Source organism: Carassius gibelio, chromosome B7, assembly GCF_023724105.1.
Source record: "Carassius gibelio isolate Cgi1373 ecotype wild population from Czech Republic chromosome B7, carGib1.2-hapl.c, whole genome shotgun sequence".
Taxonomy (NCBI): domain Eukaryota; kingdom Metazoa; phylum Chordata; class Actinopteri; order Cypriniformes; family Cyprinidae; genus Carassius; species Carassius gibelio.
In genome coordinates this window covers 1098101-1122815 of record NC_068402.1, presented here as the reverse complement: position 1 = coordinate 1122815, position 24715 = coordinate 1098101, and the positions used below count along the sequence as shown (strand labels likewise).

The 24715-nt window shown below is 39.4% G+C and overlaps 1 protein-coding gene across 2 annotated transcripts in view; it reads left to right on the top strand.

The window, feature by feature from the left end:
* The window catches only part of LOC127962249 (B-cell receptor CD22), a 113867-nt gene that overhangs the window by 74191 nt on the left and 14961 nt on the right, over positions 1-24715 (top strand). For both annotated transcript variants that reach the window (XM_052561797.1, XM_052561796.1), the window contains exon 3: positions 22966-23229. In XM_052561797.1, coding sequence (XP_052417757.1) covers positions 22966-23229 — 264 coding nt within the window. The remainder of the gene's footprint in view (positions 1-22965; positions 23230-24715) is intronic.

The following is a 24715-nucleotide window of genomic DNA, read 5'->3' as shown; positions in this document are numbered from 1 at the left end:
TGTTCACTACATTACTGTACACTCACAGATAAAATGAAGCCGACTCTGACTGTAAAACCCCAGAGTTCAGTGTTCACTGGAGACACAGTTACTCTGAGCTGTGATGTGGGACAGTTAACTGGATGGACAATTCACTGGAGAAAAGACTCAAACCCTGAATCCACGACTGATGTAACTAAAACAATCAAGTCTGTGAGAGACTCTGATGAAGGAGAATACAGGTGCAGAGCACGACGAGGAAACTACTACAGCGAGTTCAGTAATACAGTTAAGATTACAGTAACAGGTCAGTTCTATTTTACTTTCTATACGTTTATAATGGAAGACAACATGATGTGTTTGTTATAAAACATGATAAATACTGTCATACACTGTAAAAACTGAACCACTAGTTTATTTTTCCTGCTAATGACATTTTTTATAATTTTAAAAACCAAACTGAAAAACTAAACCAAATGCATATAAAACATTTTTTATTGATAAACAACAACAACAGCCATAGTTTCAAATAAATAAATAGTCAATACATCACATCACAATCCCATTCACAGAAACATCAGTGTTATACAGAGCCCTGCACATGACATGCAAGAAAAAAAAAAGTGCACACAGTTTCCTAATTCAATCTCTCGGTTTATAAATCATGTACACGATTTAGTTTACTTTTTGTTCCTGGATGTCATGTGTGAGGCTCTGTAGTGTTAGTATTATTATAAACAAAAAATAAAACATTTACGTCTTGACAAAAATAGAAATAAATAAATGTGACTCACATATCTTCGAGCTTTAAAACACATTTCATGTACCTCAAAAATAGTACAATTTAAATTAATAAATTCAATTACAAATTGAATTAAAATTGTATGTACAGTGCAATCAATAGTGACACTTTGTTTCCTGATCTAAATGTTGGTCACTGATCGGGAAAATTCACACAAGACATTTGAAGAAATTGATAATCCTCAAGATGTATGTAGCTTAATAAATCTTTTTCACATTTCTGTGTTTCTCAGCAGGAAGTCGTCATAGTTGGGTAAACTTTGAAAGCAGTGAATGGGAAAGTACCACAAATATATTGTTAGCATTCTCATTTGCTCAAATAACATAAGAAATTTACATCAAATTAAATTACAAAATGTTTACTCATTTAGCTCAGGCTTTTTTCAAAGTATCTTAAAAATGAGGAACACCACAGCCCATGTTTTTGTCATATTAGTGAACTGATTAATGATTGTGGACTTATTAAATGCACAATGTCTATTACAATAACACACACAGTGTATGTAATGTGTGTGTGTGTGTGTGTGTGTGTGTGTGTGTGTGTGTGTGTGTGTGTGTGTGCAGTATATATGTATACACACATGCACAGTCAGACTTACCTCATTTATCACATACAGTCCAGCACAGCAGGATCATCACGTAACAGGCAGGCAATGCAGGATTTGTCAGAAGATAATAAAAGAAGAACAAAACTGTTAATAAACTATAAATAATTGAATGTTTTAGAAGTGTTACTGATGAGTCTCTGCAATTGTACACTTATAAATACACCTTCAAAAGATGGGCAGGTCCAGAGAGATCTTATGTATTTGTTTATTTGTTTATTTTTTCTTTTTTTGTCAGACATCAGCATCTGTCCACTGCCTCACATCTGAGTGTCCACTACAGAGACATATTCATGAAACACACACAGAACACATTTCTTTATTAATCACTGAATATAAAAGAATACATGGATAATAGCCTATTTCAGTAAAACTATTTTTAGGTATTGCAGTATTTAAGTTATACAACAAACGTATTTAAAATACAACAAAAGGAGGCAGATAAAAGGAGGAAATAAATAAATAAAATCATTTGTAATAACATGTGTAGTCACTGTGTGCGTGTATGACCGTTTATGTATATATTCCCTATTGCTGAGAACAGAGTTTCAGAAATAACTCTACAATTTTAGTTGGATATATTGTGGCTGTTTTGTAGTTTTCATGTCCTTTTGTTATTTTGTTATTTATTTATTTATTCATCTTATGACGGCCAATTTTTTACAACCATTTAATCTTTTTTTAATCATACAAGATAGTTTTCTTTCCACATGGCAAGTGCCACACAATAGTATTATTATTATTATTATTATTATTATTATTATTATTATTATTATTATTATATAATTTCATTTTTGTCTCATGAATCTCTGACTTCTTCCAGATGCTGGCTTTTACGAGTAGGTCAGTGCTCTCTTTTTATGTGGAAGGCAACGAGATGCGTTTGTTATAAAACATGATAAATACTGTCATACATTAGCAATGTGCTGTCAGTTAAACTACATGTCAAATAAAATAATAATAATTGTGGTATCACAGATCATCTGAAATGTTTTCAGACGTGTGAAGTGTGTTTTTTGCTCGTTTCACAGTGAGACCCAAACCTGTAGTTGGTGTTGATCCTGATAGACGTGTGTTCAGAGGAGAGACGGTCACTCTCACATGTGACATACAGCAGACAGGAGTCTGGCAGTACAGCTGGTATAAAGACAACAAACAAGATTATATCATAGGACGAGACCAGAACTATAAAATCCCATCTGTGGATCCGTCTCATAGTGGTGTGTACAGCTGTAGAGGAACTCAGACACAAGCACCAACACACACACAGATGAGTGACGGAGTTACACTGACAGTATCAGGTGAGACTGTTCATTTCTCATTACATCATCTCAAAAACAAATTGAGTCGATAACCAGATACATCTGATCTTAGTTTGACTCTCCTTTCATGATCACAGTCAGATTATATTATGATCTAGTTAAGGGTTTGCAACAGATATTGGACCAGTCAGATGTGAGCAAATAAATACATAAGAATAATAATAATACAATAATACGATCTTTCCTCACACTCCTCTGTAAGAGTCACATCTGTCTGTTTTTATAAGAGGACTGAATCAGTTCACTTTCAGTCGTGATTCTGTTCAGATGCAGAACTGTGTCAGATGTTTCTTTACAGGACAGATGCTGTGTTCAGGGATCAGGGATTGTTTTAGAGCAGAATGCAGTAATTATTACACACAGATCATTTACTCGGCCTCATGTGCTTCCAAATCCAGAAGACTTTGCTTAGTCTTTGAAACACATAAAATTAAGAAACCTAACCTGACCTAACCTGAGAGGTTTCTGTTCCTCCATTAAAAGTCCAGGAAACCAGAACTTAGAAGATCCAAAAAGCATGTCAATATGTGAATAAAAGCCTAAATTACAATCTGTTTATCATATAAAGTGATATCTCTTCTCAAGACTTGGATTAAACTTCTAGCTTCATATGGATTTACTTTATATCATCTTTATGAAATTTTGTCATATGATTGTCACTCTGCACTGCAAACTCACGTCTTCGGTGTTTTGAGTCACTATGTTTTCTGTCTTTCTTCCCAGATTCCCCCAGATCTACACTGACTGTGACTCCAGACAGTCCTGTATTCACCGGAGAGACAGTCAATCTGACCTGTGTGATTGAGTCTAATCACAGTAACTGGAGATATGAGTGGTATAAAGACACAGACAGTGTAATGTTACAGACGTCTGGTCATTACACTGTAAACAGAGACACTCTCACTATCAGAGGAGTAATTACATCTGATCAGGGTCAGTACTGGTGTAGAGGACAGATAAGATCAGTCTCATCACAGGACAGTAACCGAATACATCTGTCTGTTAATGGTGAGGAAATAATGTGATAAACTAACATTACCAGGTACTACACAATGCACCGATGCAGAAGAAAGTAAGTAATTATCAGTTTTGAGGGTTTAAACACACCTGTTTTTAGAAAAACAAGGTTTATTATAGAATGTGCCGGACACATAAACATAAACGCTATCTTTCTGATGAAGTGTTATATCCAGCAGGGACATGAGTGTAAAGTCAGAAGTCTGGAAATAATGACTGATTGTATGTATCTTTGTAATTTTATCACACAGTATGTGACTTACAATCAGATCTGAATGTGTCTCACAGCTTCATCTTCTCTTCCGGTCACTGCTGTGGTTGTGGGTTCGAGTGTTTTCTTGTTGATCTTCATCTCTCTGCTGCTGCTGTGGAGATACAAGAAGAACAAAGGTGTTCATGACATGATTAATACAACTGAACAGAAACACATGAAAGATACCGTTTATGAATAAAGGCTCATGAGAAGATCTAAATATCAGCAGAAAGAGTCAGTGTAATCACTGCAGATACTCTTGAGTGACCATAATGCTCTTTGTTTCTATTCTAGATCAGCAGCGTAACATTAACCAGACATCAGTCCCAAATCAATCTGCAGAATCTCAACCAGAAAACTTTCCTCTACAGTCTGGTCAGCCTCACTCACTAATCATTTAAAGTCATAGTCTTCTGTGGATGTTTATATATATCATTTTGATTTGATTAGATATTTTCTCTCAAGACTGTCTGTTTTCTGTCCAGCAGATTCTGATCAGATTTGTGACGTTGTGACTGAAGTGAAGAAGAGAGATAAAGGTTGATTCATAAACCTTATTTAAACACATATCATTCAAAATCAACAAATATCATTCATTAAATCACATAAACTTTTTTTAAGGTGGTCTGGAGCCACTGGCAGATGTCACATATTCAGAGATCACTGTCAGGAAAAACAAGAAAAAGATGGACAAAGGTTCAAACAAATTCTCTTACCTTCACCTGAACAATATGATCATCATCAGACACATTAATACTTTTCTAATTAATTCAATAAAAGTGCATATTTCTTTCTAATATTATTGTTTTTCTAGATGATACCAGCCTAGGGTCAAATGATGTGACATACTCAGAAGTCAGAAACAAAGGAAAGAAATCCAGAAGTAAAGGTGAGATCCTGTTTTTCCTAAAGTACAATATTTTCAGCATGTTCTGAACACTTTGACTGATCCTCTGTTCTGTATTACTATAAATACTGATTAAAACATTATTATTAATATTAATACAGATATTAATACTGCAGGACCCAGTGATCTGGTTTATGCTCAGATTGATTTACAGGACAAAAAGAAGACCAAGGGCAAAGGTAGACACAGAACAAACTGCATCTGAACACAATGATTCATCACATTAAACTCTGAAAGAATAATTTTATCAGAAAAATAAACGCTTTACAATCATAAAGACTGAGAGAAACAATTCACTTGTTTAGAAACAAGTTCTGCTTCTGGTTCTGCTTTTTTTGAATTTAGATCAGCGTGCTCATCTGATCAGTTATTAGTGTTGTTCAGACGTCTGTTGATGTGTTTCAGGGAAGAGCAGTGAGTCTGGAGACACTTTGTACTCTGAACTGAAGCACAACACAGACAGAGGTGAGAGAAACACAAGACAAGCTTCAGCACTATTACAGTCAAACCACACACCTGAAATATGAACCGTTTCTGTCACACACCACTCTGATTCCTGAAGTCACGTGACTCATGGAGGACAATCATGTGTTTTATCATCATTTGTGTTCTTCAGGAGCTGATGATGAAACTTGTGCTCAACCTTTGAGGAAGAAGAATAAAACACGTAAGAATTCTGTTACAATCGTACAATCATTTTTTAAAATAACTGAAAATGTATGTTTGCACTCGTTCATGTTAAAAATTGCTGTAAAAAAAAAAACGGCCAAATTTCGACAGTAACATACTGTTTTTCATTAAAACAGTGCATTCTGGGTAATATTTATAATTTTCGAGAAGGTACACTGTAAAAAATTGTGCCATTAAATAACAGTAATTTACTGGCAGCAGGGGTGCCAGTAAAGTACTGTTAATTTACAGCTTTCAACAATTAATTTACCACTCTTATTTTTTTACAGTATTTTACCGTAAATTCTACCTTGGAAATTAACTCCACTCCCACTTCAAACAGTTCGAGTTTAAAAGCTAGCATTCCTACAAAGTTAGTACTATGAACTTATTTCATTTGAGTCCACTGAGAATAAATATTTCTTAATATAAAAATGCAAACACTTAATATGTAGTAATAAAGAAACTAAATGCATGACTTTTACTCAAATCACTGCAGTTAATTGTCAGCTATAGCACACATGTATGTGCTGAAGTACTTAACAGAAATCACCACTGTATCAGTGACTCCACATTTACTGTCTTTATATAAAGCAGCAGAAGATCAGAATTTGTGGCTCATCATTGACTGAAGCACAGGCTCTACTCTCCAGCACAATGGTGAACAACAAAACTACATTAAACTAAACGATCTCTCTTGTGCAAACACACATTAATACATTCGAGTTCAGTATTTACTCTCATTATCAGCGTATGACTTTTCATATTTTTTTTTCCATGGATGTTCACAAAGATTTTAGTTAAATTAACTTTTTTTTTTTTTTTCATTTGGTAAATCTGACATTTACATTTTACAGTTTACTGTTTTTCCTTGACTTAACGGCAACAAACTGTAGAAAAACACTTTTTTTTGATGGCAACCATTAATTTACTGCAACAAACTGTAGAAAAACAGTTATTTAATAGTAAATAATAAATAACTTTTTCTACAGTTAGTTCTCTGTAAATTAATTACAGTTTATTACTGTTAAATTATGTTTCATGCTGTTTTTTCTTCATCTTAAATATTTAACCCTTTAAACCCCACAACAAAATCCTCAGTTTTAAATGAACACTTATAATGTGTGCATACTACAGAGTGTTTGAGTAACACTGAATCAGTGAAGTTAATGAGATAATTCTGTGATTAAATTGATGATTGAGCATTAGCGATGAACAGCTGCTATTAACAAACAGAATCACTGAAGGAAAGAGAAACACAAGAACTACAGCCACAGCCTTAGATGAAATCAATTGAAATAAAATAATTCATCAAATCTCTCAAGATCTGATTAAACAACTCCTAAAACAGCTTCATCAGATTCACATTACTAACCAGACTGACTTTATTTCTGTCAGATGTCTACAGAAGATCTTATTGAGATTTAAATAGGTTTAGGTGTTTTTTTCACTACCGTGATGGAGATCAGTGTTTACTTTAGTTGGGCTCTTGAACGTGACTTTTCGACAACTAAGGATTTTTTTTTTTTTTTACATGCTGTAACAATGCATCTTTGGAACTTGTTATAGCAAAAAAAAAAAAGTCAACAGAAGGGGAAAAAAAAAAATCTGGTTTTCTTGTTTATAGATTGACAAAAACAAACACTCTATTATTTCTGACCCAATCCCGTGGAAACCCTTCTGAGCCTTAAGTTATGAAAGACTGTTAAGAAAATTTCACTCATAAAAAAAAAAAAACCTTTACTGAAATTTAGACAGAAACATCAAGAATCAGCTTATGAATCACAACAATGGTGACAATCCACAAAATAAATAAAAAAGTAAGTTCTGTACATCACATAACATGCTACTAAAACGTAAGACAAAAGTAAAATTATAAGCACATAAGAATTTAAGAAAATAAGTGAACAATTCCGGTGCATTGCATCATGAACCTTTTGATTGTCACCATTGTTGAGACTCATATGCTGATTGTTGATGTCTCTCTTTGAGTGTTGCGCCCAAAATATTTAAAACTTAAACTGTTGTTAAATCCATATGTTCTGGTTATCACATTACTGTTCTATCCTATAAAATTGAAGAAACAAAAAAAATGTGTAATTCACATACATATTTCAACACCAAATTAATATTTGATTACTATAACAACACTTTAAGTCAGTCTAGTAGATCATGCCTGACAGAAACAGTCATAATCACTTGACCGTTAAAATTAATATTGCTGTAACAGATGAATCATAAAGATACAAATATAGCAATGAAACACAATTTAAAGTACAAGACTCAAGGGTCAGGAGCACAACTAAAGCAAACACTGATCTCCACAATGGTGACGTCAAACAGCACAGTAACATTAAATTACATTTCTGTAATTCTCAAAAAGATCTTTTGATCTCTGGTCTCTGATCTGATAGAAATAAAGCCAGTCTGTTTAGTAATGAATGAAGCTGGTAAAGCTGTTTGATGATTGTTTAAATCTTCAGTTGATTTCATCTAAAGCTGTGGCTGAAGTCAGTTGTAGTTCATGTGTTTGTCTTGTTTCTTTTTTCTTCAGTTATTCTAATCATTAACAGCAGCTGAATTCACTCATTAGTTTTCATTCTCTCTATCAGGTGGAATATATTAGTAAACTCATGTAGGGAATAGTGAATGAGGGTGTAGGGTGTGATTTGAAAAACAGCCGCTGAGTGTCGACTTTGAACGTTGTTAATTTACGATATATCAGGGCATGTATTGATTCTTTTAAATTATACATCTGCTTTAAGTGATTGAGTTATTTGTGATGATCAGAGGTTTATTGTGATCTTAAAACTGTAAATCTTCAACAGAATGAGCTTATGATTCAGATCATAATTCATCATCTTGAATCTGTTTTATCTGTTAAAGGTCTCTGAGTGCAGTGAAGACAACAGACGGCTAAAATAGATTCACAGCAGCAGACACAGTGACGCTTGCATTGCTTCAGAAATGATAATGAGTGAACTGCTTACACACGTGCTTGATTCAGTTACTTTAGAGAGCACTGTTATCTCCACAGATATTACGAAAGCTAAACAAATTTCTCTCTAGCATATTAATTAGACGGATCGCCAGATAATTAAGATCAAGCCCCAGACGCCAGATCTCATCAGAAAATATATATTTTTTTCCATTAACAGAACAACTCTTTAGCAAAGTAGTCTAAAAGCCAAAACCTGTTCACAGAAGTCTTGTTTGGTGCCCAAAATACACAAAACTGTAGAAGAAGCTGACTGAGGAAAAACCCTGAGAAGAGAAGAAGCTGCAGACAAAGTGATGATAAAGAAGCAGAGTTTATTGAATAATCTTAGTTGTGTATGATTGAACAAATTCAATTTCTGTTATACCAAACTGATCCACAACAACATCCCACAAACCTTGAGTTTCCTTTCCCTCGGATCTCTGATTAATGAAGACAAACAGCCCTTAAAACCACACAGTCATAAGAATAAACACCACAAGAACAATATTATAAAACAACAATATAATATACATGACTAATCAATTAATAAATCAATGGAATGGGTATTTAATGACTAAAATGATTAGTATAAATGAGTAGATGATAACATTTAAATGATTAAATGATAAATTACTATAAATGTATATAAAAGAAAGAAAGTAAAGCCCAACACAAATGTACAATTGCTTTCTCGGATCAAAACACACACAGTTTGATGATCCTCAGATTCTTCACAGATGAGCTCTTATGTTCAACACAACTCTGGGAGAAACTGATCTGAAGTTATTATTATATTATTATATAATCACTGTGCTGCCAATAGAACCAACAGAATAAAAAAAAAAGGTGTTTGATCAATATTCTTGCTTTCATGTATTTTCTTATATACTGCTTTTTACATTTATTCATTTTTTAAGATATTTCATACATGTTGTTTCTTTTTTTTTTCTTTGCTACAGTTAATGAAGTGTTTTAGTTTTGATAAATAAGAGTCACTTTAACCATAGATAAAAGTAGTTTTGTCAGCAGAACTAAACAAATCAGGCTTTTTGCTTTGAATGTTAAGAAAATATTCACGTTTTCTTTTCTTTCATTCTTGTCTTACATTGTTGATTTTGTTATGAAAATAAATAAAGAAGCATATTTTGGACAGTTTCAATGCATGTCAAGGGTGTTTTTGGAGTATTTTCTGGTTCTTCTCTGATACTGTAACTAAACCGACCTACAAAGAGAAAGCAGAGTAACTACATTCTGAGTATTAATAAAGTAAATTCTGAGTATTAAGAAAGTTCTGACTCTGGCCTTATGAACTCATGGTGAACAGGGAGTCTTCATTAGAGCCACGTCTCTCTCTCAGGATGGAGAACATTTAGGTTAATTGTTATCATCTGCTCATACATCTGTTGATGTGTGTGAGGTTGATCAGCTGCTGCTGTCAGTCTTAGGCCCATTCCCAATTCTAGCCCTTAGCCCTTTCCCTTTCCCCTACCCCTCCGTTGCATGCGTTCACTTGAAGGGGAAGGGGTGTATCGATTCTCTTTTGGTTGGAGGGGTAGGGGTAAGGGGGAGGACCAGATAGCCCTTCAAACGAAGATTTTTCGGGAACACACTTCAAACGAAGGGGTATGAATTAACTCGGCAACAATAAAACAATTATCTTTTCAGAGTGAGTTTACTTAAAAACTGCTATTGTATCCTCTAGTCGCTGGAAAATATAATGTAGCAATTCAGTATTTAAACTGTATTTAATAAAAGTCGTGGGGCAGCGTTGACAAGTTTATTTTCTCCTGGATGTGTGAGCTGCGCGATTTCTGATATGTGTTTGTGTGTCAGTAAGCAGCTCATTAATACAGAACGATAATTAATGCTCTAATGCACACCAGTATATGTGTGTATTGTAAGAGCTAGACGACGAATGATGATGTGTGTGACGCATAGTAGTGGTGTCCCAATCCTTAGGGGAATATTTTCAGCTCTACCCCTTGACACTCTGTTTCAAGGGACAAGGGGAAGGACTAGGCGGAAGGGTAGAGGAAGGGGTATAAAATAGAATTGGGATTGGGCCTTAGTCCTGCAGTCTCTGGAGAGAAACTTGCTGTGGATTCCTGAAGCAGCAGCTGTGACAGCAGATCTTGACATGAGACCAGAGTTCCTCCTCTTACACCTGAGACTGGACTGGTGTGTTTCTTCTCTTTCTCTCCTGTCATGTTTCTGCTCGCCCCACATTAATTGATCGGGTGTGAGAGAGCAGTTTGAGTCAACTATTGAAACGTTTATTGTTCTCTCTCTCACATTGTTTTCTCCTCTCCTTCGCTGTGTGTCAGAGATCATGAAATCTGTTTAGTGAATGGCCTGGTATATAAACGCTGTAGGGCTGGTTATCATTTATTTTTGGACATGTTTTTCTCTTGTTTTTGGGTTAGTTAAATAGTAAGTTTTGTTTATGTTATGGGTTAAAGTTAGTTATTTTTGTGAATTATTTTGGCCTGACCTATCCCTGAACTTATTTTTACCAACTTGTCTTCCAACCAATACGCTCGTATAGGTCGTTTGTCCAAATCCCTGAAATATGACCCATGAGAGCGCATATTACAATTGCGCCCCTATCGGCAAAAGGTTGTTTTCATATTATTTTTTTTGTACTCTTTTATTTGCACTGTGATTTGTGTTTTGTGTAGCTCTGTTGGTAGATGCGTATATTATTATAGTAGATTAGTGCGTTATACCTTTATATGTAATCATGCTATCATGGGTTTGATCCCAGAGAACGGATGTGCATGTAAAATGTATATGCTCAATAAATCATAATTTAGCATGATTTCTGTGAGGGGTAGGTTAAGGGTTGGGGTTAGGTGTGGTCATTCAAACGAATAAGCCACCTAGTAAAATATGTACTAATTACTGTGGGGTCAGTGTAAAAAGTCCACACAATGCATTGAAATAAATATGTGTTTTGATTGGTAATGACGTTATACATCATTTCATGACGACAGACGCAATGCGATACTGTCATTATGTTTACACTCGCTAGAGGGCACTTAACTTTAAAACTTTAATAATAAGGTGCTTGCACAAACAACCTATATGGTCGTTTTTTGTTGGAGGACAGGCTCAAAAAGAACCCGAGGAGGTTTCTAAAAAAGTAACCTGCTGACTATCACTCTTCATTTTACATTTCACCGCTGAACCCTAGACCTGGGGTCTTAACACTACAGAGAGTGGAAGAAGACTAAAAACAAAGTAGAAATAGAATAGAAAATGAGAAACTGTTATGTCTGTTGTTCAGTAAAGTTCATTAAAGTGTGTGTAAACTCACAGTGAAACATGAAATAACCATTCTTGGTTCCCCAAAGCAGCTTTGAGTGAACAGTTCTTAAAATAACCACCTTTTCCAAGCCTTTTAAAAATCTGAAGAATTTCTTGTGCAATGGAAAGGTTCATAATGGAACGACAATACAAATCAATTTAGATAATATATATGAGAATGAGAAAATAATTAATGAGTAATTAATGACAGAGTTTTCAAATTTGGGAGAAATGTCAGGTTCAGTGAGGTCAGTTTCAGAACTTATTTTCAAGTAGAGAAACAGAGCTACAATAACTTGCATGCACAAAAAAAAAAAAAAAAAAAAAAAGATAAAATATCTTAGAATTAATCTCTTTTTCTTCCTATTTTTTTTTTTTTTTTCATTTATTTCTGTAAAGAGTTTTGTCTCCTCCCTCATTTCTTCTTGGAGTATGAAATGACTGTTTAAACAGGAAGTGTCTGTTTTAGATGACACCGGACAGCAGTTATTTTTATTAAGTCAGTATGGGCTCCGGTGCACTGTCTCTCATTCTCTGTAAGTATTTTATTATATTCTATACCTGAGATCTTAAACTCAGCTGCAGACCTCAAGGAACTGAGTTTGGCTGCCCTCTTCTACACTTTCTTCTGTTTTCTGTTTCTAATATGTTGTATTCAGTTGAAGATCAATTTCAGCAGGTTGAGCTGTGTGTGGGAGGGTTTGTGACTTTAACCTAACTGCTAATTCTGTTCTCTTTTTCTGGCATTTTTACCTTTATTGTGACAGGACAGATCAGAATTGATAGGAAGTGAAGTGTGTGTGTGTGTGTGTGTGTGTGTGTGTGTGTGTGCGCGTGTGTGTGTGTGTGTGTGTGTCTGTGTGTTTGTGTGTCTTTGTGTGTGTGTTTGTGTGTGTGTTTGTGTGTGCAAACTGTATTCTTTATTGTTCAGATTCAGTATGATGACATGTTAAAGTGTGTGTTAAAGTTTTTCGACAGCTAGGTCACACTTAAAGGGACAGGTTAGCCAAATATGAAAATTATGTAATTAATTTCTCACCCTTGTGTCGTTCCAAACCCATAAGACCTTAAAAAAGTGAAGAAAAAGAAGAGAACAGACTCACATTAAGATATTTTTGATTACATTTGTGAGTTTTCAGATCTTCAATAGACAGCAGGGGAACTGAAACATTCAAGGCATAGAACCGTAGTAAAGGGCATCATGAAAAGTATCAACCGTAATTTCATGAAGCTATGAGGATACTTTTTTGTGAAAACAAAATGAAAAAAACTTTATTTGATAATTTATTCTCTTCTGTGTCAGTCTTTAATGCACATTCAAGAGAGTAGCATGACACATGCGTGTGAAGCTGCCGAAGCAGGAGCCAGCGTTTTGATGGAGAACCTGCATGAGCTGCATAAATACTGCATAAATCAGTATTCATAAACATGACTGAAGATGTCAACAGACAGGGTGACTTTAACTTTTTTTCCCAGTTTTATTTATCTGAACCAGAATAAAGAGACGTCGAACAAAGAGAGATGTCTCTCCATCAGAATGCCGGCTCATGCTTCAGCAGCATCACACACATGCGTCCTTGTACTGAATGACTGACAAGGAAGAAGAGAAAAAGTTGAAGTAATTATTTTTGTTTTCTTGCACACAAAATGTATTCTCGTAGCTTCATAAAATGACAGTTGAACCACTGATGTCACATTGACTGTTTTAACTATGTTCTTACTTCTTTTCTGGGCCTTGAACGTGGTAGTTACCTTCCTGTCTATGAAGAGTTTTGGCTCTTGGATTTCCATCCATCCATCTTCTTCCACTTATCCGGGGCCGGGTCACGGGGGCAGCAGTCTAAGCAGAAATGCCCAGACTTCCCTCTCCCTACACACTTCCTCCAGCTCTTCTGGGAGGATACCAAGGCGTTCCAAGGCCAGCCAAGAGACACAGTCCCTCCAGCGTGTCCTCGGTCTTCCCTGGGGCCTCCTCCCAGTGGGACGTGCACAAAACACCTTCCCAGGAAGGCGTCCAGGAGCCAGCCGGCATTGTCCTTTCGGTCATGACCCACAGCTCATGACAATAGGTGAGAGTAGGAACATGGATTGACTGGTAAATCGAGAGCCTCGCCTTGCAGCTCAGCTTCTTCTTCACCACGATAGACAGGTACATTGACTGTATCACTGCAGAAGCTGCACCTATCCACCTGTCAATCTCCCGGTCCATCCTTCCCTCACTCATGAACAAGACCCCAAGATACTTGAACTCCTCCACTTGAGGCAGGAGCTGTCCACCAACCTGAAGGGGACATGCCACCCTTTTCCAGCTGAGAACCATGGCCTTGGACTTGGAGGTGCTGATTCTCATCCTAGCCATTTCACACTAGGCTGTAAACCATCCCAGTGCATGCTGAAGGTCCTTGCCCAATGAAGCCAGCATGACAACATCATCTGCCAAAAATCTAAATCATGTGGTTCCCAAACCGGACACCCTCTGGCCCCTGGCTGCACCTAGAAATCCTGTCCATAAAAATAATGAACAGGACCGGTGATAAAGGGCAGCCCTGCCGGAGTCCAACATGCACCGGGAACAAGTCTGACTTACAGCCGGCAATGTGAACCAAGCTCCTGCTCTGGTCATACAGGGACCGGACGGCCCTTGACAGAGGGCCCGTACCCCATACTCCTGGAACACCCCCCACAGGAGGCCACGAGGGACACGGTCGAATGCCTTCTCCAGATCCACAAAACATGTGTACAGGTTGAGAAAACTCCCATGAACCCTCCAGCACCCTGGTGAGCGTATAAAGCTGGCCCAGCATTCCACAACCAGGATGAAAACCGCATTGTTCATCCTGAATCAAGGGTTCGACTTTCGGCCAAATTCTCCTCTCCAGTACCCTGGTATAGACTTTCCCAGGAAGGCTAAGGAATGTGATCCCTCTGTAGTTGGAACACACCCTCTGGTCCCCTCTCTTGAAAAGAGGGACCACCACCCTGGTCTGCCATTCCAGAGGCACTGTCCCCAACTGCCACACCATGCTGCAGAGATGTGTCAGCCAAGACAGATCTCATCCACCCCTGGTGCCTTGCCACCAAGAAGCTTCTTAACTACCTCGGTGACTTCAGCTTGGGTGATGGGCAAGTCCATTTCTGAGCCCTCAGCCTCTGCTTCCTCCACAGAAGGCATGTCAGTGGGGTTGAGGAGATCCTTGAAATATTCTTTCCACCGTCCAACGATATCCCCAGTTGAGGTCAACAGTTGCCCACCTCTACTGTAAACTCTACTGTGTTGGCAGGGCACTGCTTCCCCTTCCTGAGGCGCCGTATGGTTTGCCAGAATCTCTTCAAGGCCAACCGATAGTCTTTCTCCATGGCTTCACCAAACTCCTCCCAGACCCGAGTTTTTGCCTCCACAACCACCCGAGCTGCAGCCCGCTTGGCCTGCCGGTACCCATCAGCTGCCTCAGGAGTCCTGCAAGCCAGCCAGGCCTGGTATGACTCCTTCTTCAGCTTGACAGCATCCCTTACTTCTGGTGTCCACCACCAGGTTCGGGGATTGCCGCCTCGACAGGCACCAGATACCTTATGGCCACAGCTCCGAGTGGCCGCATTGACAATGGAGGCAGAGAACATGGTTCACTCGGACTCAATGTCTCCTGCTTCCTTTGGAATCTGGTCAAAACTCTGCCGGAGGAGGGAATTGAAAATCTCTATGATGGGGGGGCTCAGCCAAATGTTCACAACAGACCCTCACAATACGCTTGGGTCCACTAGGTCTGTCCAGCTTCCTCCCCCGCCATCGAATCCAACTCACCACCAGGTGGTGATCAGTTTACAGCTCTTGATTACCAGTTTTTACCATACATATATTTTAAGTATGATGTATGTTTTATATAACCTGTGGAATTATTTCTGTGTGTTTAACTTTCATTACAGCCTATTCGTAGGGTTTTCTACCTGTTATAGTTATAGGTTATAGGAACTAATCACCAGAAGTTGCCTCATACATGTGTATTCTCTGTATTATGCATGCTTTATATTACTCAAGTCATTTTGTGTGTTAAACACTTATCACGGCTAAATCCTTATTTACTTGCACCTCAACAATGAGAAGTATATGTATTTGGTACCTACTTGATGGGTAAATGATTTCTAGAATTTTGATATAAAGTAGATGTGTGTAGGATGCACCATATTTAAACTATTAAGTTTGCTTATTAAAGCATTTAAACTAAACTCTCAGAAGTTTGAACACACATGATCATGTGGACATCAAGCTAATTACATGCAAGAACCGTAGAACGGGGCGTAGGCCCCGCCCAAGACAATATCTGATTGGCTGTCGCACTAAGAAGGATGGGTCAGATGGACACGCTTATAACCCAATGACAAGCAGCTATGCATTGCTTTTTGCCGAATGCTTAATGCTTTTGCCCTGCTGTTGCAGTGACTTGGGCTCTTGCCTGTTTTGTGCTGACTCTTCCATCGTCCAGCTTCAAACCAACAAGAACTCACTCAAAACTCATCAACTCTTCCATAAGATCCTTCGTCGAACTTCGTCCAAGAAAACCCCCTCAGAGAAACTCCGTTGCATAGCAACCCGCAATCCAGGAAGTCTCGCGAATGAAGCGCCACCCGGCAAAGCCAACCAACCACTCACCATCGATTGCTGTCCCTCAGAACGCGTCATGGACCAACTGCCAGCCAATCAGCACCAGAGAATCCCTCTACAGCAACTTAGTTAAAGAAGGGAACGCATCCAAAGCCAAAAAGGAGCATCCAAACGCAAGTACACAATATTTTCTAATTCTGGCTGAAACTGGTGCAAATCTTATTAAGAAAACAAACTAAGATTAAAGTTCTAGTAGATGATTCTCTCAGGTTGCGGTCAATAAATAGTGTCTAACGCTAGACACTTTGGACCAGGGGGGCAGGGTTTCATATTTTTTTGAAGCACCCCCACCTGCTGTTAGCATTCCATTGACTCGCATTCATTTTGCCGTCATTTTTGACAGCGAATAACTTTACATCTGAGGCGTTTAAAGGCTCCATTTGTCCATTTATTATTTCTAAAGAAACACGAAAATGTATAAAAGGCTCCATTACCTTGTATCTTACATTATGGTCCCGTAGAAAGCAGTTTTTGTAAAAAATAGGCTAACGATTGCGTCATAACCAGCAACTCTCTCTAATTAATCTGAATACTTTCCAAAATTTGCTCCTGTTCACGCTCGCCTTCTCTGCAAGATTCGATCGGTGATTCAGATTTCTCTTGGCACAGCGATTAGAAGACAGGTTGCTCACGTGACATCTACGTCATCAAGCTCAGTTTGAGTCTGCGCAATACGCCCGACCCCCAGGAAGTGCGTGCTTCTAATTGACTTCATTTTCTCCGTTGAATCCAATGGGGTCGCTGTGTCCATTTCTTTTACTGTCTATGCTTGGGACTCCATTCACCCTCCGTTAATAACATCACTTTTCTCTGTCACTGTTTGAATGAATGTTTGTGTGTTTTTGTTAGTTTAGTTTGTGTGTATTAGAGTAGTTTAATAAAGCTTGTTTGATTTTACATGCCAGTGTCTTGTGCTGTACTGCCTTAAACTGTAGATTCTGTTACCTTGCTCATAATCAGTTATCATAATTTCATGATATTATTTCCGTAGGCCACGGGATAATATTTTGTCCAGGATTGATAAAATACCCTAACCTCAACTTATCGGTGGACGAATAGTTGATAAAGTGTTAAATATTTAATCTGAATAATTTGCATACTAATTTGGTTCTTATTCACTGTAATTCAATCCCCTTTGAGTTATATCTTAATTCCCTTATTAATCTTACAGGTTTATAGGCCTTTAGAGATTAGCAGAAACATGTACCACTAATGCTTGACTATTAGAAAGACTCTGGACTTCAGTTTGTTCACATTTATTATCATGTTTTATTTTGTGAAATTATTTTTATTGACACTTGTGTTATATTAATTTATATTAAAGGCCACTTGTTGTGATATACTGCAAATATGAATATGTTGTATTATCATGTTCACATTGTGAACACTGAAAGCACTGAGGTCACCTGCAGCAGTTTTCTTTTCTGCTTCACTTTAACTGAACTGAGTTTGGTTAATTTAAATATACTTCATGTGTAAACCTCTTAAGTGTCTAAATTATTTTTTGGACTGCTGTAAAGTCACAATTAAGTTGATGGTAGCAGCATCAAACAGGAAGTGAGGCTGAGTGCATCTCAAACCCTTTGACCTCATTTGTTCAGGAGTTTTGTGGCTTTTTTGTTTCAGTGAATAATCAGTGATGAGAAAGATTAACCATTTTACTGCATGTAACCTGTTCACAAGTGTCTTTATACAAAAGTGATTTGATTTTGTAAACCATTTCAAAGAGGTAATCTGTGATTTTATTGCTGTTCGTATCCAGAATGTTAGGCTTTTCCCCCTTTACCACCCACGTAAAAATCTTTTTCTCATTCATTTTCTCAATCATTTGCTGAATTACAAAATGTTTTTGACAAACACCAGGGCCGTGTTGTAATTTAATAGCCGTCTGAATCCACATCTATGAGTTTACAAGATTAAAAAGACTTAAAAAAAAATTTAAATCCTTTCTGACCACTGAAAATCACATAAACATTCAAAATGGGTCTTTATAATGGGAGCAGCAGGTATGCAATAGTTTTAAAATGTATTATATGCAGTATACAGTGCGTATAATTATATACAAATATCATGTCTAGCATTTCTATTTTCCTATTTTTGAACAGGAGATTTAATAAGATTATATATTATAGATATTCTAAAATATGCTTTTGGTAAATACATTAATTCTATTTATGAAAGACAATCATGTGACTAGCCACGTGACCAGCGTGTTCCCGGGTTCATAGGATCACAACTCACTTCTCATCTGTGAATAAATCACCTTCTGAATTCATGAATTTTACCACAATGTGTTGTGTAAATTCATTTTTATAGACGTCCAGATGAGAAACCTTTATCGTCCATATCTGTCTATAGTTACTGACATGAAAATTTCATGATTCTACATTTTATATATTTCAATAGCATCTTTCATGTTTTACAAAAAGTGAGCAAATGAACAGGTGAAGCAAACAGAGGAAACAATGCAAAATTAATTTGGGTCATGTATAGTTAATCAAACAGAAAAACAAAAATACAAAGACAGAAAAACAATTATAAAAACACAACACACAATGAAAAGCTAAACAGACAGCGTTACAGAAACAGACGTCACATTGGTTGATGAGAATATGTGTTGTATGTTGTGAATCTCAGAGGTTGAAAGTGCTTCTCTGGGCAGCAGTGAATCATCAGTGAATCGACTCTTGTATCGGTTCATGAGTCCTGTGACGTCATTATGTGTGTTGATGTTAAATGATGGAGAATCTCCAGCATCAGTTCTCATGATGAGCTTCAAAACACAGAAAAACACTTTCAGTTCAAACTCTAGACATGTTTCAGTGATCTGCATTGTGTTGAATGAATGGAAATGATTCATATCTGTGTTTCTTCTGTTTTTAGTGCTGATGTCCTTCATCCACGCTGGACTCACTCAAGGTACTGTGCTGTAAATTTAACAAATCTAAATAGTTTTCTAGTTCTTTGATGTTAATTTGCCCACAATGCAGTGTTTTTCTCATGAGGAGGTTTTGAGTTCATAACTGTTACGGATCACTCGGAGAACTCCGGTGAGGGTGTGCGCCGGGATTATGTGGAGGTGGAACCTGGCGTGTTTGTAACAGTACCCCCCTCCCCAGGGCCCGCTCCTGAGGGCCGGGGACCCCGACAACATGGTGGGCATCCTCTTCCTCTGGGAGCAGGTCGGTTGGGGTGCATGGAGTGGAAGGTATCCAGCAAGGCGGGGTCCAAGATGTCGTTGCGTGGGACCCAGGAACGTTCTTCTGGACCGTATCCTTCCCAGTCCACTAAGTATTCCAGTTGTCCACCACGCTGCCGGGAGTCCAGGATGTCCTTGACTGAGTAGGCTGTGCCGTAATCTAGGAGGAGAGGAGGGGGGGCTTCCGTCTCGCCAGGTTCTGTGGAGGGAAGAACAGAAGGATGGTGAGGTTTAAGGAGTGAGACATGGAAGGTTGGGTGAATCCGGTACTCAGGGGAAAGTTGGAGTTTGTATGTGACCGGATTGATCTGCTGGGTGATGGTGAATGGGCCAATGAATCTGGGATTGAGCTTGGGGCAGGGTAGACGCAGGCGGATGTCCCGGGTAGACAGCCAGACCTTCTGACCGGGTTGGTACTGGGGGGCCTCGGAACGGCGAAGGTCGGCTGTCGTCCTGCGTCTATGGAGCGCCCGTTGCAGTTGGTGATGGGCTGCGTCCCAGACCCTCTCGCTCTCCCGGAACCAATAGTCGACCGCGGGAACATCGGAGGGTTCTCCAGAGCAGGGGAATAGAGGTGGTTGGTCGCCGAGTACGCACTGGAAGGGTGTGAGTCCGGTGGTGGGTTGATGGAGGGAGTTCTGTGCATACTCGGCCCACCCCAGGAATTGCTTCAAGGAGTTCTGGTGGCCATGACAGAAGGTACGGAGGAAGCGTCCGATCTCCTGGTGATGGTAAACTGGAAGCAGGTGAAGAATAGCGCCCAGCGGGCTTGTCTTGGATTGAGACACTTGGCTGCTCTGAGGTATTCCAGATTCTTGTGGTCTGTGATTACCTGAAAAGGATGTTTGGCTCCCTCCAGCCAATGTCTCCACTCCTCCAGGGCGAGCTTGATGGCAAGTAGCTCCCTATTACCAATGTCGAATTTACGTCCGCCAGGTTGAGTTTCCTGGAAGGCACATGGATGGAGGCAGCTGGGTGTCCCCTGCTGCTGGGATAGGACCGCTCCCACTCCGGTGGTAGAGGCGTCCACTTCCACGACGAATGGTAAGTCAGGGTCTGGATGCACAAGGAGTGGGGCAGTCGTGAAGGCCTGCTTCAAGGTCTGGAGGGCTCTGGAAGGCTTCGGTGGTGGCAGGGACTTGGGCTTCTGGCGAAGGAGGTTGGTAAGCGGGCTGGTGATAGTACTAAAATTCTGAATGAATCGTCTATAGAAGTTGGCGAAGCCAAGGAATCGCTGCAGTTCCTTTATGGTGCTAGGAATGGGCCAGTCCCTGACGGCGCTTACTTTCCCCTCGTCTATCCGGATGCCACTGCGGTTGATGGTATATCCAAGGAACTGCACTGAGGGTTGATGGAATGTACACTTCTCTGCTTATAGGTAGAGTTGGTAGTCCCTCAGTCATTGCAGGACCTCCGCAATGTGGCGTTGATCTTCTGCCTGGCTCCGAGAGTAAATCAAGATGTCATCGATGTAGACTAGGATGAACTGATGGAGGAAATCTCACCTCGTGTAAGTCCTGGAATACGGAGGGGGCATTCACAAGTCCATACGGCATAACACAATATTCGTAGTGGCCAGTAGGGGTGATGAAGGCGGTCTTCTACTCGTCCCCCTCACGTATCCGGATGAGGTTATACGTGCTGCGGAGGTCCAACTTGGTAAACACAGTGGCACCACGGAGATGTTCGAGGGCCGCTGGGACAATGGGGAAGAGGATAACGAAACTTCCGAGTAATCTTGTTAAGAGCTCTGTAATCGATACATGGCCGTAACCCTCCGTCCTTCTTGGCCACGAAGAAGAAGCTGGAAGCAGCAGGGGAGGTAGATGGGAGGATGTATCCTTGAGCCAGCGGCTCCCTGATGTAATCCTCCATGGCCTTCTCCTCGGAAACGGATAAGGGATAGATCCGTCCCTTTGGCACTGGTTCACCCGGCAGCAGATGTATGGCACAGTCCCACGGCCGGAGTGGAGGCAGCTTGGAGGCCCGCTTCGGGCAGAAGACATCGCTGAAGGGGGCGTGGCACTTGGGTATGGAGATGGACTGGCTCTAGACAGGGCTTTCAATGGATGTGGAGTAGACTGGTAGTGGTTGGGGGGATGTCCCACTGGAACAGGACAACCGGAGATACATGATTGAAAGCAGGCTTCGCCCCACTTCAGGATTTCTCCGGTCTTCCAGGAGATGACAGGGTGGTGCTGCTCCAACCATGGGCGCCCTAGGATGACGTCAGCGGTGGAATCCTCCAGAACCAGCAGATGGATGTCCTCGTGGTGAAGGAGTCCAGTTTGGAGAGAGATAGGGCCCACGCAATGGCGTACATATTTCTTGCTTAGCGGCCTGCCGGTGATTGTGTGGATTTGGTAAGCCGAAAACTTTCCGGAAGTGTTCGATGAAGCTAGAATATGACTGGGTTAAAGGGTTATTCTGGGTCCAGAGAGAGTCTGCCCACTGCAATGCCTTGCCTTGTAATTGGGAGATTATAAAAGCTACATTGGATCGGTCCGTTGGATATGAGAGCGGTTGCATCTCCAGGATCAGTGAACACTGAAGAAGAAAACCGCTGCATTCCTCCGCCGAACCAGAGTAGGGCGCTGGCCGGGCCATGGGACTGGCGTGCACGGCAGGTGAAGGAAGGATGACGGGGTTAGCAGAAGTGCTCGCTGGTGGTGGTGATGCAGGTGCTGACCTGAGTGTCCAACGTAGTACGTCAACCAGTTCCTGGAAGGGGTCCGTGAGGCTCATGCTTGCGTCTCTCGGTGCTGGTTCGGTCATCTGTTACGGATCACTCTGAGACAGAGGAGTAACAGATGAAGCAGATGTTTATTTAAAGACACAAGCAGAGGAGCAGGTAGTGAGGAGTGGATGGTAGTTGGGATCCGTGCCGGGAAGGAGGTGAACACACACACACGCACCGTTGGGGCTTGGAGGAATCTTCGGGAACAATCCTTAGAGAGAAGATGAAGGAGAAGTAATCCTTTGGAGTATATCCTTGGAGATAAGGTAAAGAGGAGTTAGTCCTTATAGTTAGCGCAAATGAATGATCTTGTCCCGAACGTGACCGGACAATGACTGGGTGCGTGTGTGTGGTTTATGTAGGGCTGGGGTGGATGACAGGTGATGAGAATCAGGTGGTGACAGTTAGAACTCAGGTGAGGGTGTGCGCCGTGATTGTGTGGAGGTGGAACCTGGCGTGTTTGTAACAATAACAGTGATTGATACAATAATAATGTAGATGATCTATATTTACTCATATGTGTATTAATACAGAGAGACCAAAAGCTGTGCTGAAGGTGACTCCAGATGAGCGTGTGTTCAGAGGAGAGACAGTCACTCTCACATGTGACATACAGGGAGCAGGACACATTCAGTGGATATACAGCTGGTTTAGAAATGGATACACTTTCTATCCACATACAACAACAACAGCAGAGATCAGTTTCAAAGCTTTTTACAGTGGTGAATACAGCTGTAGAGGACACACATACTCACAGAGATCAGACATCAGTGCTGCTGTTACACTGACTGTATCAGGTGAGTGTTCAGATTTAAATCTTTTTATTGATAACTAAACTTCAATATTTTTGCTCCAGGTTGAATAAGTTTAGCAATATAGCCCTGACTGATTTAATTGAACTCAATGTATGTAAAATAAATATATATAGTCAGATACATGTTTTTACTGTAACCCGGTGCATTTTCTTTCAGAAAAAATAATAATTATCATGCAGGTATACGATATAAATTGCCCAGTATAAATAACTATAATATGAATAGTGCAATAAACATTCATCTGAAAAAAGAAAGAAAGAATAAACCAGGTATTTCTTTCTTTCTTTCTTTCTTTCTTTCTTTCTTTCTTTCTTTCTTTCTTTCTTTCTTTCTTTCTTTCTTTCTTTCGAGTTAGTTGTTGATATTCTAGAGTTGTCCATGACTGTAGTCTGTGATTGCTGTTAATGCTGTTATCTCATGTTCTAGTCTCTGTTCTGTTCAAATGCAGAAGTGCAGAAGATGTTTATAGCATGTAAAGCCTCTAAGTGATTTTGATACTGTTTTAGGAAGCTAGTCACACTTTGAGAATGAGAATTAAAACTGCACTTTTTTAGTTAAAACTCTCAGGACTCAGATCCACATTTTTAAATTCACAAGGAACCAGAAATAGCTCCAGGTCGTATCTTCTGTATTCTCAATGATCATGAAAATAAAAGGAAGGGTGTGTGTGATGTATTTGAGTTGATGTTATAATAGCTGATGCTCGTGGTTTGTGTGTTGTTGAGTAAATGAGTGAAAACAGTTCAGTCTTGTCTACGGATTCCTCTGGTGTACGCCATAAAACGAAACAGAAATATCTGTGTTATTACAGCATATTGATGCAAATATAAGAGTGATACTCGGTTCTGTCCATCACTCGTCAGTGTTGAGTGTATTCTGAGATGTGATCACTGAACTCAACAACAGAGACAGATATGAATGATAGCTTGCAGTCGATTGTAAGAAAGATGTAGTTTAAGTCAGGGACACAAAACTCTGTTACCTGTAGTTCTCATATAAGACTGAAGGACTTGATTCGTGTCACTCCTGCCAGCTGAAGTGTGTGTGATAGCCACAAGAGGGCACTCATTCTGTCTTTGTTTTCTTATCATGGACTTCTTTTCCCATCATCCATTGCCCAGACTCCTCTTGTCTGATTACATCAGTCTATCATATCATAATCTTGTTAACTCACCCTGAATAAGCCCAAGACTCTACACACGCACTAACACACACACACACAAATTCATTATTTTTCATAAGTAGAAGTTGAAGTTATTTAATTAGAGTACTTTTTAAAACCTATTCACAGAGCTGCTGACACCTATTTTTACTAAAGAACTGGGAGAAATCTTAAACTGAGGAAACGCCAGGGTTAATCTTTTTGCTATAGATGATGTCATTACAGGGTTTGTTCACCCAAAAATGAAAATCTGCCTGTTTTACTCACTCTCAAGCCATCCGAGGTGTAGATGACTTTCGGTCAGAG